The 16,334-nt window shown below is 31.4% G+C and overlaps 1 protein-coding gene across 2 annotated transcripts in view; it reads left to right on the top strand.

Annotated features, from left to right (window-relative positions):
• Positions 1-16,334, top strand: part of LOC127698851 (apoptosis-resistant E3 ubiquitin protein ligase 1-like) — a 232,153-nt gene that overhangs the window by 10,023 nt on the left and 205,796 nt on the right. For both annotated transcript variants that reach the window (XR_007980970.1, XM_052202545.1), the window contains exons 2-6: positions 3,146-3,320; positions 3,951-4,177; positions 11,322-11,596; positions 13,400-13,628; positions 15,903-16,066. Coding sequence is in view for 1 of the 2 variants with exons in the window: in XM_052202545.1 (XP_052058505.1) it covers positions 3,146-3,320; positions 3,951-4,177; positions 11,322-11,596; positions 13,400-13,628; positions 15,903-16,066 (1,070 nt within the window). In the remaining variant the exon portion in view is untranslated. The remainder of the gene's footprint in view (positions 1-3,145; positions 3,321-3,950; positions 4,178-11,321; positions 11,597-13,399; positions 13,629-15,902; positions 16,067-16,334) is intronic.

The raw sequence follows: 16,334 nt of genomic DNA, 5'->3' as shown, positions 1-16,334 counted from the left end.
AAAATTGAATTCTTGGGGTACTTTGATATGCTGAATCTAAACATGTGTTTAGATTTTTGATTATGGGCCCAGTTTTCAAGTTGGTCCAAGTTGGGGTCCAAAATTAAACTTTGTTTGATTTCAACAAAAATTGAATATATGGGGTTCTTTGATATGCTGAATCTAAACATGTATTTAGATTTTAGATTTTTGGCCCAGTTTTCAAGTTGGTCCAAATTGGGGTCCAAAATTAAACCTTGTTTGATTTCAACAAAAATTGAATATATGGGGTTCTTTGATATGCTGAATCTTACCATGTATTTAGATTTTTTATTTGTGGGCCCACTATCAAATTGGTTCATATTGAGGTCAAAAGGGTCCAAAATTAAACTTTGTTTGATTTCATCAAAAATTGAATTATTGGGGTTCTTTGATATGCCAAATCTAACCGTGTTTTTAGATTTTTAATTTTGGGTCCCGTTTTTTAAATTGGTCTACATTAAGGTCCAAAGGGTCCAAAATTAAACTTAGTTTGATTTTAACAAAAATTGAATTCTTGGGGTACTTTGATATGCTGAATCTAAACATGTGTTTAGATTTTTGATTATGGGCCCAGTTTTCAAGTTGGTCCAAGTTGGGGTCCAAAATTAAACTTTGTTTGATTTCAACAAAAATTGAATATATGGGGTTCTTTGATATGCTGAATCTAAACATGTATTTAGATTTTAGATTTTTGGCCCAGTTTTCAAGTTGGTCCAAATTGGGGTCCAAAATTAAACCTTGTTTGATTTCAACAAAAATTGAATATATGGGGTTCTTTGATATGCTGAATCTTACCATGTATTTAGATTTTTTATTTGTGGGCCCACTATCAAATTGGTTCATATTGAGGTCAAAAGGGTCCAAAATTAAACTTTGTTTGATTTCATCAAAAATTGAATTATTGGGGTTCTTTGATATGCCAAATCTAACCGTGTTTTTAGATTTTTAATTTTGGGTCCCGTTTTTTAAATTGGTCTACATTAAGGTCCAAAGGGTCCAAAATTAAACTTAGTTTGATTTTAACAAAAATTGAATTATTGGGGTACTTTGATATGCTGAATCTAAACATGTGTTTAGATTTTTGATTATGGGCCCAGTTTTCAAGTTGGTCCAAGTTGGGGTCCAAAATTAAACTTTGTTTGATTTCAACAAAAATTGAATATATGGGGTTCTTTGATATGCTGAATCTAACCATGTATTTTGATTTTGGACATTGGACCATAATAGGTAAATTAAAAAAATTGAAGTTCTTAGACCACATTCTTTCTGTGTCAGAAACCTATGCTGTGTCAAATATTTAATCACAATCCAAATTCAGAGCTGTATCAAGCTTGAATGTTGTGTCCATACTTGCCCCAACTGTTCAGGGTTGGACCTCTGCGGTCGTATCAAGCTGCGCCCAGCGAAGCATTTTATTCTCTTAGATTTTTATGAAACTATATCAAAGTTTATATCAGCAATGTCATGAACAAGTTTGTAAATCAGTGCCAATCAACTGTTTTTACAGAAATTATGTCCCTTTGAAATGAAATTGGTATGGGAAATTGTTAGCACTCCTATGCCTACATTTAGTACATTTTTTGTCAAACAACTATTTTTAGTCGAGTTATGCCCCTTGGCAACAGAAACTATTTAGAAAATTGCATAGTAAGTCACTAAATTTCTTGTAGGATATATATATATATATATGAAAATTTAAAAGAATCATCAAAATATATTGGAGTTGCCATTGGACATAAATATGTGCTTAACTGGGGACATTGGAACACTGTTTTGTTATCTATTTGTCTTTTCAAACAGCAAAATTTAACAAACACTATAAAAGTATTTAACATCTCCCATCATTCTTTATAGAAATCAGTAAATGGTGTTATAAGGAATTTCAATTAATAGACTACAACTTTAAACTAGCAATGCTGAATCATGAAATTATTAGGCTTACAATTTGATGTTTGTTGTCTCCTGCTGCACTAGGACACAGCTGCATAGAGTCTATGGACAAAGTAACAGTTTCTGTCCCTCCTTCACACTTTGTGAACACTTCTTCTTAAGGCTGTTTGCCCCAAAACCCTAAATTTCTGACCTTACCTAACATGCCCTTTTTTCCAGTGACAGTCAAATATCTCTGGTAAACCAGCTTTTCAGTACCAAATCATTTGGTTGATTGAATTTTTTTTTCTTATCTTTAGTATGCTTATTATGAATAGCCACAGGACTTTCAGCCAGCAATCAATATAATCTCAAAGTCCAATAAAATCAAAATCCTGGGATGATTGAAGAATATATAGTAATTAATATACCTGGTAATAAATCAGTCGATATACATGTACTATATGTACACTATTTACTGTGGATTCATTATTATTCGTTGGATACCAATTTCCGTGGATTTTGTGGGTACAGGTAAACCACGAAATTAAATGTTCAACGAATTACATATTTTCAATAAGGGTTTATGAAGACTTTTGCAAAACCACGAAATCAAATATCCACGAAAATGCAAGTTTTCCGCAATCCACGAAAATGGTACCCACAAAAATAAGTGAATCCACAGTAGTGTTTTGTGGACTTGTTTGTTTCTCCAGCATTTTGCATTTTTTTGCCACAGTGTTGAAAGATTTTTCAATTTATGAGTTTTGAATCTGCCCTTGGTACCTTCCACCTCTTTTTGTCTACATTGTATTTTTAATATAAATTTATAACTGGACTTATCAAACACTCAAGCATATCATGCTTATACATATAGGGTTATTAACAATATTTGGTATAACTGGTCAATCCCATTTTAATTTTATAAGGGGGTTTTAAAAAATGAAACCAAATTTGTTTTATAATCTTTTAAGATTTTATGGGGAATTCAAGTTAAGTCACCTGAAGCAAGCTATTACACCTTATCAACTTACATTTTCCAGAATTGACAAATGTTAAAATAGATAGAATTCAAAATTAACTGACAATTTGCAAGCAAATAAGTTAACATCCATACATGTGCAATACAAGTTATGGTCTAAAATGGAGTAGAATCATATATTTGTGTAGATGTACCAGTACTTACATAATTTACATTGAAGCATTTCAAAATGTTTAAAGTCTTACTAAAATTTAAATGCTTTTTTTTCTTCAGGTAATGATAATGATGAACTGTCAGCAGTTAACATAGACTATATTAACACATTAGAAACAGTACCTCATGAAGTAAAAAGTCAGCTTACAAAAGCTGTTCAGTTTGCTCAAGAAATGAAGATACTCAACCTATGGCTGAATGTGGAATATAGTATTCCTGTATCTGTGTTAGAAAGGTAAAGGACAATTATAATGCTATTCAGTGGGGGGGGTTAGATGTTGGAAACTCATTCCGTTGCATTTTCTATGCCCCCGCTGTAGCGAAGGGGGCATTAAGTTTTACCGTTGTCCGTCTGTATGTCCGTACCTCCTTCCGTCCGTATGTCCCAAAGTTGGATTTCCTGTAATTATGCTTGAGGAGTAGCCTTTATGAAAAGACAACAACTTCATAATGTTACAATAATTTTTTTTGAATTGGTACAATCAAAGCATTCTGACTTAAAATTTTGTTTGCCCAGGTCATGCAGGTTGGAAGAAGTCCATAACCTGTTTTTAGTATGTTAATGATGGGCAGGTGGGCAAAGAAAAGATGATACATATTTTGTGTAATTGACTTCAACAGTTTTCAACCCATATCCCTGAAACTTAAAAGAAAGATTGTACACCTGTTGACATTGTGCACCTGCTAGTAAGAAATTGTTTGTGGATTTTATTCCAATTTTTTATAACTTTGATAACTACAAAAGGCAATACATATTTTATGTTGTTATACATTGAAATTCTCACAACATTTTATATTAATACCTTAATACCAACTTTGAAAAATTGTCATTCCCCTATTATACTGCAAATTGCATTTTTTACAGATTGAATGATATGGGGATAATATCAGTATCTGTACTAAGCAAACTTTCTGAAAATGATGTCCAGAGTATAGAAAAGATAGTAGATGGTGATATAACAGTTTATGCACATATGCTGAAGGCAATAAAGACTGCAAAAACTATGGAAACTGATCTGCTGATGTTAGATTATTACCAGTCCATTAGGAAAAGTCCAGGATATTCTAATTTTTTCAGAATACTCTTAATATGTAAGTAGATCAAGTCATTTTACAGTTTGCATGGTTATACTTTTTTTCTCTATAACATCACTGAATGTTACTTATAACCAGATTTTTGTTTCGCTTCGAAGAAGTTGAAAAAGTGAGACAGGTGTACTGTTTCCAGCAGCGACGATTGAGGGTGGCGTCAGCAATGTATTAGTTTGTGGTCAGGTCAGTATATGGGGAACCACTAGTGGTAGGTCTGTGATATTTGGTTTGCAGTTGTATCAGTATTGGCACATCTCATTTCCATGGAGATTATTTGGCCACGCACCCACAGTCTATTGACTTTGAAACTTTTTCTTAGTTTACATGTATTAGTTTGAGATTTGGTCAGTTAATAAGGAACTACTAGTGGTAGATAAATGATATTTTCATGGAGATTTTTTGGCCCTTTCCCCCTCAGTCATGGTCTTTTGAATTGAAATTTTTGCTTAGTTTACATTATTAATTTGTGATTAGATCAGTATAAGGGGAACCATAAGTGGTAGGTCAAAGATATACATTTCACATCCATGGAGATAATGTGGCCCTGCGACCTCAGTCATGGTCTATTGACTGAATGTTTGCATAGTTTACATGTGAAGTTTGTGATTAGATCAGTTCAAGATGAACCACTAATGTAAAGTCAATAATGTTTGGTATGCATTTGTATAAGCATTTTGAAGTCTCATTTCAATGTAGATCATATGGCCCCACCCCCTCATCATGGTTTATTGACTTAGAAACTTTTGCACTGTTTATATGTAAAAGTTGGTGTTTAGGTTATTTTAAAGGGAACCACTTATGATAATTATATATAGTCAATGGTATTTGGTATGCAATTTTATAAGCATTGGCATTTCTCATTTCAATGGAGGTTATTAAGCTCGGCAGTCATTGCTTGTTGACCATGAATGTTTTGCATGGTTAACATGTTTAAATAAAACTGCCTTAGTGGCCATGTGGAAGTACGCTCGTCTGAAGTGGTGGAGGTCGTGGGTTAAAACTTTGGCCGGGTCAAACCAAAGACTTGAAAAGAGGTATTTGTTGCTTCTCTGCTTAGCAAGCTGCATTTAGGAGTAAGAGCAAAGAATGGTCTGCTTGGAATCAGAAAATTGTGAAGTTGAAGTGCAATCAACTTGAAACTTAGTACACATGTTCCCTATGATATGATCATTCTAATTTTAATGCATAATTAGAGTTTTGACCCCAATTTCACGGTCCACTGAACATAGAAAATGATAGTGCGAGTGGGGCATCCGTGTACTATGGACACATTCTTGTTAAAAATATGTTTTAAATTTGTGCTAAAATATTAAAATAACAATGTATTCCTTTAACAGAGAAAGCACAGAGACATTTACATTCAAAGTAAATCTGTCAAATAAAATTATGTCATCAAACAATACAAATATTACACTGCTCCTTTTCTAAGTTCTTATAAATAACATGCTTATATTTAGAATATTAAAAACACATTTTTTCACTCAGATTAGCTTTTTTATGTGAGGATCAAATTTTTAAAAAAGTTTCATTTCAATACCGCAGTAATCAATGTAATCATATATAATCTAAAGTAATCATTTTACTTTAAAGAAAAATAATCTAATGTTATCAATTACATTTGAATTTAGGTGTAATTGTAATGTAATTGATTACATCAAATAAGCAAAGTAAATGTAATTTAATCGATTAAATTTTAAAGTAATCGACCCCATCCCTGGAGTCTTTGAACCATCAATCAATATTAGGCAGAGCTTAGCACAACTGCTGTCTGCATCCTTAAAGTGTTTTTTGAAAGGAAAAATTGTAGTACCATCTAAAGTAAAAATTATAGTCATCTGCTGGGAATAAAATTGTCATATGAAGGAATAAAACCACTAATGCATAGGCCCATTGCATTCTATGTTAAATTCTGAGATTTCAAGCATTCATATTTATTTTGTCTTAAGTTTAAACAAAGTGACAGTCATTTACTGTCAAAACTATACCTCATCCTAACTTGTGCTAAAATATCAAATATACCTTGAAATGCATGTTAGAGCTCATTCCAGTGACGAATTTATCCAGGCCTTTGATAAAAAAAATATCAAAATTTTTTCACCCTCCCCCTTTTTAAAAATCTTGGATTATAGTGATCTCAAGTTCTTAAGCTTTCATTTGATACCAAAATTACCCAAATACTTTACTTATTTACAAAGAAACAGCTATACGTAGGAACTATTATGTCTAAAATATGTATTATTGTTTTGTATGTTCTTTCTGACAGGTCCTTATTAGAAGTTTTAATGCCTTTTAAGAATTTGAAAAAAAATGTTATTTAGTATCTTGCTTATCTTATTAAACACCCCTTAGTCCATCAAAAAAAAATCTAGTGATCAGATTGTGAAAATTAGGACTTTATTGACAATTATTGGAAACATTTCTCCTGCAAATTATACATCTTAAATTTCAGTCAATCAACTAATTTTAGATAGGCTTAGGTTGTATTTTAGGTCTTACATATATGTCTCTCATTCAAATGTATAAAATTTATCTTTTTTTAACTGAAAATAATCATGTATTGACTGATATGTGATGTCTAGCTAAAATCACTAATAATTCGACTCATCTAACACACTGTTTTATTTTTTGCCTTGAATTGAAATAATCTTGCCTGCTCTTTCCTCCTGGTCCAGAAACACAGTTTTCGTCCTTTAATTTTCCTTGTCTACAAAGACCTACAAGTATAGTCCCTAGTATGGACAGTGTATATGATACTTGCAATTTTTTTTTCATGCCCATTCACAATTTATTTTCTTCATGTTTTATGTCTCAAATAGCAAGTAGGGGATGAAATTACACTGTAAAAAAAATTGGGTCACGAATTATAAAGTAACGTTAGTGATTTGGTCCAGTTGAAAAAGGTTAAAAATTATTATGTCTGAATCTGTCAAACAGACCTCTTTAACATAAAATTGTCCGTATTTTGAATTAGAGAGTAGATGAAGTTTCTATAATTTTGTCATAATTTGTCCCAAAAGTAGTATACCACACTGTAAAAATATTATTGAGGAAGTGCAGGTGCCACTTTTTTAATTAGCATTTATTTTCTTAAAGAAATGCACTATAAACAACTGTGTACTCAGGCCGCTCAAAGAATCTTTTTTCTTATTATTATGCTACTACTTGCTTGAATTGACTTCTGTTTGCAGTCTTTCAATTTGTTATGATCTATTAAAATTGTGTATTGCAATAGTATCACTAAATGGATTTGAAGAAAGTTTGCATTTTTGTGCCCCACCTAGGGGCTTTATGTTTTTCGGTCTGTGCGTCCGTTCGTTCTTCTGTCCATCCGTCCGTTCTTTTGTCAGTCCGTTTGTTCATTCATTCGTTCGTTCGTCCGTCCGTCCTTCCGTCTGTCCCGCTTCAGGTTAAAGTTTTTGGTCAAGGTAGTTTTTGATGAAGTTGAAGTCCAATCAACTTGAAATTTAGTACACATGTTTCCTATGATATGATCTTTTTAATTTTAATGCCCAATTAGAGTTTTGACCCCAATTTCATAGTCCACTGAACATAGAAAATGATAGTGTGAGTGGGGCATTTGTGTACTACGGACACATTCTTGTTCAGTTATAAGAATGCATTATCATCTAGAAAAATTACTGGCTTAAACCAGTATTGCAGATTAAATTTAATGGTGAGAATTTCCTCAAACAATTCCATTTTAGAAGAATAACTCAAAAGCTTGACCTTTCAGAAGTTCCAGTTGATTGATTTTCTACTCAGTTTTTTAATTTATGAATGAGTGATATTTTATGACACAATAAGAACAAAAATTTAATACCAAAGACAGTTAGTGTAGTTTATGATTATGTACTTCTCTGTTCTAATGGGAAGTTGAGTTGGGGAAAATATGCAGGATTTAGGTACAGTTATAAGGAAGTTAAATAATAGAAATGCTGATCACTGCAAATACTCTTCCCTATTTTCTTTCACTCTGCTAAGTAAACTTGTAGTAAAATGTTTTCAGTGAATTATCATAGAAGTCACCAATGAATGCACTTTTATGGTTTTACTTGAAAAATCATAAGTAATAACAAGTCTCTGACATGGTTCAAACTCATTCACTTATGGCTTATTACTAAGTGATTTTGATGCTGGTGTTTGCATAATAATACAGCAATATACTCAAGTAAGTATGCTTTTTATAAGGTTATAATACCTTCTCTAAAAGGTTCAGGTGCATTTTGGATTATCTATTACCTGACATAAATTATATTTATGGTCAAGGTCAAGTTTTGGTGATAAGGTCAGTTTCTCCTTTACTATGAATAATAGGTCAATTATATTTGGTGTTTTGAATTATTGTAAGTTTAACCTGTCTGTCTGACATTGTTCATCTGACTTTTACCTTATTTTTATGGTTCTTGGGTCAGTGTAAATTTTTTTGTGATTAGTCAGTTTTTCTCAGGTACTATATATAAGTAATAGGTTAGATATTGGGGGTATAGAATCATTTTAAGGTATACATGTCTGTCTGATATGGTTCCTCTGACCATGATCTTATTTTCATGAATCCTTGATAGTTATGTTTATGTGATACAACATGAAACAAAAAATCATCATACATTTTAATTGTTATCAATAAAGCAGGCGAAATATTTCAGTCTTGTTCAACCTTTGGCTGGTTTGGACCAAGTCCAAAACTAGGTTATAATATGGTGATGTCTTGCTGGCTGGGAAAAATTGGTACCTAATTTGTGGTTTCAGTAATTACTTTTTCTGATTCAATCTGGAGATTGTTTCTTTTCAATACCAGGACTTTCTAAATATTAGGAGATTTATATCTTCAGAATGAAGATTGAAGAACAACATGCTGGTTCTTTCTAAATATTGTTGGTATTGATTTAACATGCATATAGCAACAGGAAAGATGAATTGCATGTGCATAAATCAACTTCACTTGTTAAATCGTCTATACAATTAATAATATTCATATTGATCCTATTTCCTAAATAAAAACAAAATATTTCCATGTGCATTATATGTCATAGAGTTGATTGGAAGTGCCAATACCGATATCTGCAAGTTTTATTGGTCCATCAAATTTATATAGTGTAATATATATGATATTTACACCAGGGAGGTGTCAAAGTATCAGAAGATCTATACACAGTTCCCCTATCTCTTTTCTAATTGAATCATCACTCTGTTGGTTTATTCTGATCAATACATAGAACAAAAACTAAATTTCACAAGGAAGATTACACCTATTGTTACGGGTATGTTAATTTCTGTATTCTAGCTTTTGTTGCTTAAATTTTGCCTGGTTGATTTTATAATTGTTATTGATATCAAATTGCAAAATGTGCTAATGCAGCAATTAACATTCATTATCGTCAACAATCAGTGGTTTTAAAATTAGCTGTTTGGTCTCCCTTTATTAAGAAGAAAATATTATCAATGCAATTTGAAACATTTTTTTACGCTTTTAAAGATAATGGTTTAATAATCCAAATCCTTGATCTCCCACCGGAGATGGTTTAGCTCCAGTAACCTTCTGTTTAGTCCATTAACAGAATATTGACTGACGAAAAATGATTTTTCCGTGTAAAACTTATTTATGATTGTACTTGCAAACAATATTATATAAACTGATAAAAATCTAATTATCCGAATTTGGTTAACCAAAATATTACTTGTAATTTCTGTTCATATGAGAACTTTAAGGAAATTGACAATTTGTGTTTTTTTGGTGCTAAATCAAAAACTCAATAAGACGTATAGCTATTTCTTGTTTCTATCGCCAACAGTCAAAACATTTGCTCAAGTATTGGAAAACTTGTTATGTCAAAAATTACATTTCATATTGTAAAGATTTGCTATATAACAAGATTATATTGCTTTACTCAAATCAAGAATTCAGACTTCACGAAGGTAAAAGTATCAGATTTATTTTTTAATTTTATCTTAACTATACATGAAAAGATAGTATTATTCAAGGAAAGTTTTTCTTTTTAACTCAACTGTGACAGAAATGAAATTGGTATAGCCATGCTTTTGTTTAAACCAATTTTCCAGGAAAAATATGAGCGTGAAGAAAATAATTGTGTTTTAAGTTGTTATTGACGTCAGTGTTAAGGAAAAGACATTTTTAAAATGAATTTTTAATGACAGAAAATTGAAATACAGTGACACACCAAGTATTCTTTGTTAGACATTTTGGAATTAAAAATCATGGATGGCACAGTTTATTCAGACTTATGAGACATCTGATCTTATGGGATCATGGACAGCACGGCACGTGTACAGTTTTTATTCTGAATTGCCAGATATCTGATCTTATATTAATTACTTTACAATGATATAGTTGCAAAAAATTGTATCTATACTAACAATTTACAATGTAGGTGTGAAGTATTAGGTTTCAAACCATGTGTTTTAAAACTAATAACGGTTCTTTGTATTGTTTACTGGAAAATCAACAATAAGCAGTTGGAGGGATTTAAAAGAAATAAATAAAGGATTTCTATGGTTTTAGCACTTGACTTTACAAAATGCATGAGTGAGCATAGAATTTGCTGCATTGTGCTATTAAAACTAGAATTCATCTTGTGTAATTCGATGTACCCGGTAATCAATAATATACTTAAGTAGGCGTTTGTACATTTGATTTGAAATATTTTTGTTCTATTATAGTTTAAAGTAACGGAGATAGATGATATAATTGGAGAAGAAAGTGTTTTATCTTGTACACTTAATATTTGGATTATGCTAAAATGATGCTTAAGATGTTGATTCAGTTAACTTCATTCATAAATCTCATTCACAATCGCTATAAGAATATACTTACTTACTAAGGAGTTACGATTTGAATTCATCATCTTCCTTTTTGAAAAGCTGGTTACAATCAGCTAGATCATAACATGTATAAGCAGCCCATTTACAGAATGTATTCATTGTGCCTCAGTCCACCATTGGAATGTTTAATTTAGAATTATGGATATATTAATCATCAAATCTCAATAGAGGACAAGAAATTTGCATAATCTATAAAAAAAAATTGAGTTAGCATTACTTATTACTTTCCAATATTCATAGACCTATAGTTAGTCACAATAAACAATTGTCTTACAAACACTGATATCAATTTATTTATATATTTCAGTTGCTACTGTTGTAATTGGAGCTAGTATTCTTTGTTTTATAATGGTTGTGGATTGCATTGCAAGAGCTATAAGTCCGGCTAATCGTAGATCATATCAAATCCGTCCTCATATTCCTCAGATTCCACATATTCCACAGATTCCACAAAGTAACAACAACAAAGGATGGTTTTGGAATTGGCTAGTTGGATCATACATATCTACACAAAATTGCACTGTGACATGGGGCTGGCAGGAACCACAAGTTGTTGGAAAAACAATGTCATTCTTTATACAGGTAATTATTGTTCTTGGAAATTTTTCACCTGGGGTTAGATGAAGTAAAGTTAAAGATAATTGAAGTATGTCATATGGCTGGCAAGAACCACAAGTTGTTGGAAAAACTTTGACATGTTGTTGGATGTATGTACTATGTCATTTGTTATGCAGTTAATTATTGTTCTGGGACATTTTTCAAAGGGACAAAGAATTGCATCATTTAAATTGGCAGACAAGAATCATGTGATGTTTTGGCTGGCTGTAAAACAGGTCTTCCATAACCTCACATGCTCTCCATGATAATGTAACAACAATGTATAGAAATATTAAAAACAAAACAAACAAAAACTTTGATTTAAAAATGTTTTTAGCATTAAATTTAATTATAAAAATTGAATCCTTCTTTTTGTAGTTTTATAGAGTTGTAAAAGTGTTGATCAGGTGCACATCTTTAGCATTAAAGTGCTGCTGTGCTTCATATAAAAGTGCTTTGGTCAGTGTTTTTACACTTTAATAAAATTAAATACAGAAGCATTCAATTCTTAATGATTGAAATATGATAACTGTGTGAAAGGATCCACAATGATTAGGAAATATCACTTCATTTTTTATACAACCGCAAATTCGTATATTGGTATCACGTCGTCGTCAGCGTCGTCCGAAGATAGTTGGTTTTCGGACAATAACTTTAGTATAATTAAATAAAAATCTATGAAATTTAAACACAAGGTTTATAACCACAAAAGGAAGGTTGGGATTGATTTTGGGGGTTATGGTCCTAACAGTTTAGGAATAAGGGGTCAAAAAGGGGCCCAAATAAGCATTTTTCTATTTTCCAGACAATAACTTGTGGAACGGTGTATGGATCTCTCTGAAATTTTACCACAAGTTTCCATACCACAAAGGGGTGGTTAGGATTTGCTTTGGGGGGCTCAAACCGTTTAGGAATTAGGGGCAAAAAAGGGGGAAAAACAAGGGTTTCCTGGTTAATGGACAATTAAAAAAAAGTACAATGGTATGTTTGGATTACCTCTCTTACACTGCTTTTGAATTATGTATAAAGAAATGTTGTATTGTCTTGAGGTGTTTAGCTGTCAATTTATTTTTAGAAGTTACTATTTAAAAATGCTGATTAAGGAATATTAATTTTAGCGATGATTATGTATGTCATTTTCGATTTTAAGACTTTTATGATGTATTTAAATGGGTAATTATGGTTGCAAACTCCATTGGAAATTTGAATTGAGATTATGACCATATCTTGAGGAAAAGAATTTTTTTTTTGGAAAAGGGGGGGGGGGGGGACAATTTTTTCTCATTTCAGAAATTAAAAAGAAAATTTCTTCAAATATTTTTTTTTTGAGAGAAAAAAGGGGGGGGGGTATATTTTTTTTGGGGGGGAGGGGTCAATTAGCAACAGCATAGTGTATTGCACAAAGCAAAAAATTGAATATAAATTCAAATCATATAACCAATTCTAAGTTCTTTGACTACAGTTATTCTGTGTCAGAAACCTATTATGTGTCAAATATTTAATTACAATCCAAATTCAGACCTGTATGAAGCGCGAATATTGTGTCCATTTTTGCCCTAACTGTTCAGGTTTGGACCTTTGCGGTCGTATCCAGCTTTGCTCGGCGAAGCAATTTATTAAAGAATGGAAAAAAAACATGAAATTTCAGGAAAATTTGCATACAGATATAAATATCAGATATCAGAATGCGAGTTCTTATTATTGAGATACTCACACAGTCGCATTATTCGCACTTATAAAAACCTAGCAATAATTTCTGAATTTACAATATATCTATTTTTATTTCAGTTAAACCAAAAGAATGGTAAATCATATAAAATAACTGATGTAAGAAATGTAAATGTAGAAATACAACACAATGGAGAGAAGATGTCGTGTACTAAACACTTAGAAAAAGACAATGCCAGTAGTGTATCTGTGTCTTTTACCGTACATAAATCAGGGCCATATAAAATACATGTCATGGTTCATGGCAAACATATAAAAGGAAGTCCATTTATCAAAGTATTTGAAGCAGGTCTGTATGATATGGAATAGTATACATGTTTTTTTTTAAATGGTCAGCTTCTAGGTGAGCTGTTGCAGTCAGTTTTTTATAATTTAAACTTTTTAACATATCTCAATTTAAATAACCAGTCTTGAAAATTGGCATTTCTTTGAATTGTGATTTATAAAGTTTTAAAGATATTTTTTCTTTGTCCAGCATGAACGAGAATTCGATGAACTATATAGCTATGTTTACATATTTATGCCCCCGCCATAGCGGAGGGGGCATTAAGTTTTACCCTTGTCCGTCTGTACGTACGTACGTACGTACGTCCGTCCGTCCGTACGTCCCGAAATTGGTTTCCGTTCTCTAACTTGAGTTTGCCTCAACCAAATGTTATGAAACTTATACACAATGCTTATTACCACAAAACACAGATCAAGTTCGAATTTTGGTGGCGTCACTTTAACCGATCTAGAGTTATGCCCCTTTATAAAAGGAAATATTGCAAAATTCTTAGTTTCCGTTCTCTAACTTAAGTTTGCCTCAACCAAATGTTATGAAACTTATACACAATGCTTATTACCACAAAACACAGATCAAGTTTGAATTTTGGTGGTGTCACTTTAACCGATCTAGAGATATGCCCCTTTATAAAAGGAAAAATTGCAAAATTTTTATTTTCTTCTAAATATCAAGTTTATATAATATATTTTTAAAATTGGAGTTATCTTCCTTTGACCATGATTATAGTTGAATCAACTACAATCAATGCTTTATACAATGCAATGTTTAATTTTGACTTCCACTGATAAAACACAGATCAAGTTGAATTTGGGTAGTGTCACTTTAACCATTATTGAGTTATGCCCCTTTATAAATAGAAAGATTGCAAAATTTTTTAGTTTCCATTCTGTAACTGAAGTTTTCCCCAGCCAAACATTATGAAACCTATACACAATATTCATTACCACAAAACTCAGTAAGGATCAAGTACAATTTTTTTTTTTTAAAGGACCTTTTTTATCACCCGTAGTCATTATTTTAACTAACTATAAATAAAAAAAATGAAATTAACCAATTTTATCCAGTATTTCCGTGGAATATTTATTTGGAACTAAATCTTAATATGCAAGACTACCACCACAGAAGACCAACATTTCATAAATATAGAGTTGGCAGAATATTGGTTTAGTGGTTGGCATTGTATATATCCAAAATATAAACCTATTGAAAATATTTTAAAAGGTAGTTGTCATAGAAACAGAATGTGTTTTTGGTACCAATGATGTATTCAAGACATTGAGGTTTTTTTTTTTGGAAAAGGGGGGGGGGGGGGGTGGGGAGGAGGAAGGTGCTGGCTGTTTCTTACAGTCCTTATATAACACAAACTGGTTCAATTTTTCAGACAAGTTTTTTCTCTCACTTTTATGAAGATTGCCATGGCAATGCATAAGCCATAGAAATTTGAATAAATTACCATATTTAGAGATGGAATCACAAGACCACTCATCACTGTCAGTGGGGCTCAGTAATAATCTCTTGGAAAATAGAACTGAAAATAATCAATTTTTTTGTCTGTTCGAAACTGATTCATTTGATTTTATGGAAATACAGAAATTACTTAACAGGCTTTTAAACTTTTTGACAGTTAAACATGAAATGTTTCTAATCTAACAGTTAGACTCCCAGAGGTCCCGAATTCATAGCTATTCCAGACATTAAAATGAATAAATATACAATGTTACAAAAAAATATGCATTGGAATAAACCAAAGAGAATGTACAGTAAGCCCTGCTTAAGTTTGTTTTATAGTAACAGGAATGTTTTGATATCTTTCATTGTTATTGCAATAGAAGAAGTTTTTATGTTTTTTTTTAATTTTCAACGAGATTTTATCTTTTTTTTAGTAATAATTTATATTTTAATTTTTGTTAAATATTCTTTTCCAAGAGCAACAAAATACTGTTTTATTTGCTTAAGCAGTAAGTCATAAAAAGCGATAAGGAATAGTTATAAGTTGTGAAATTCTTAATTCAGAAAAAGCCTCTTTAAATTTAACTTAATGTTTCAAAAATTATTTTCAATGACGTCAACTGGAAAACAACTATCAGTTAAATAGTCATGAGAATATTGTCTTATATATATAAGCAAAATTAATGTTCATAACCAACATAGGTCTCAGACGATGAGATTATGAAGACCTAATAAAGGATAGTAAACAAAGACATTATAAGATCAAGACAACCAAATAAAAACACAAAAATCTAATTTTTTAAATGTTTATGAATTTGTTTTTTTCAGGTTCTATAGAAGCCAGTAAGACAGGATTTACTAATTATTGCTCGACCATAGTATGTACAGTTGGTCAATCCTACCCATTAGTTATAGAAACAAGGGACTGTTATGACAATCCAGCAATGTTTAAAACAGATTCTAAAAATTATTTTAAATTCAAAGTTTATGAGGTAGGTACATTAAGTTAGTTGCCTGAACACTTGAAATATGTGTTTTTCTATATGACTTCCTGTCAAAAAGTTGCAATGTGCCCTGAATTGACATTTTTTGACTAATTTTTGTTTTGGCCAATTATTTTGAAAAATATGATAGATGGGTAGATAGTGTATTTAAAGAGTGAAATGATATATAATGAGCAATACTAGATCTACAAAAATGCCAGTATTACTGAAACCATTGGATAATTCCTTATAGGACAATTTTTGACTAGTTTACTTG

This window comes from Mytilus californianus, unplaced genomic scaffold (genome assembly GCF_021869535.1).
Source record: "Mytilus californianus isolate M0D057914Y unplaced genomic scaffold, xbMytCali1.0.p SCAF_4, whole genome shotgun sequence".
Taxonomy (NCBI): Eukaryota; Metazoa; Mollusca; class Bivalvia; order Mytilida; family Mytilidae; genus Mytilus; species Mytilus californianus.
The sequence above is the reverse complement of the archived record's forward strand: the minus strand, read 5'-3'. Positions and strand labels throughout refer to the sequence as shown.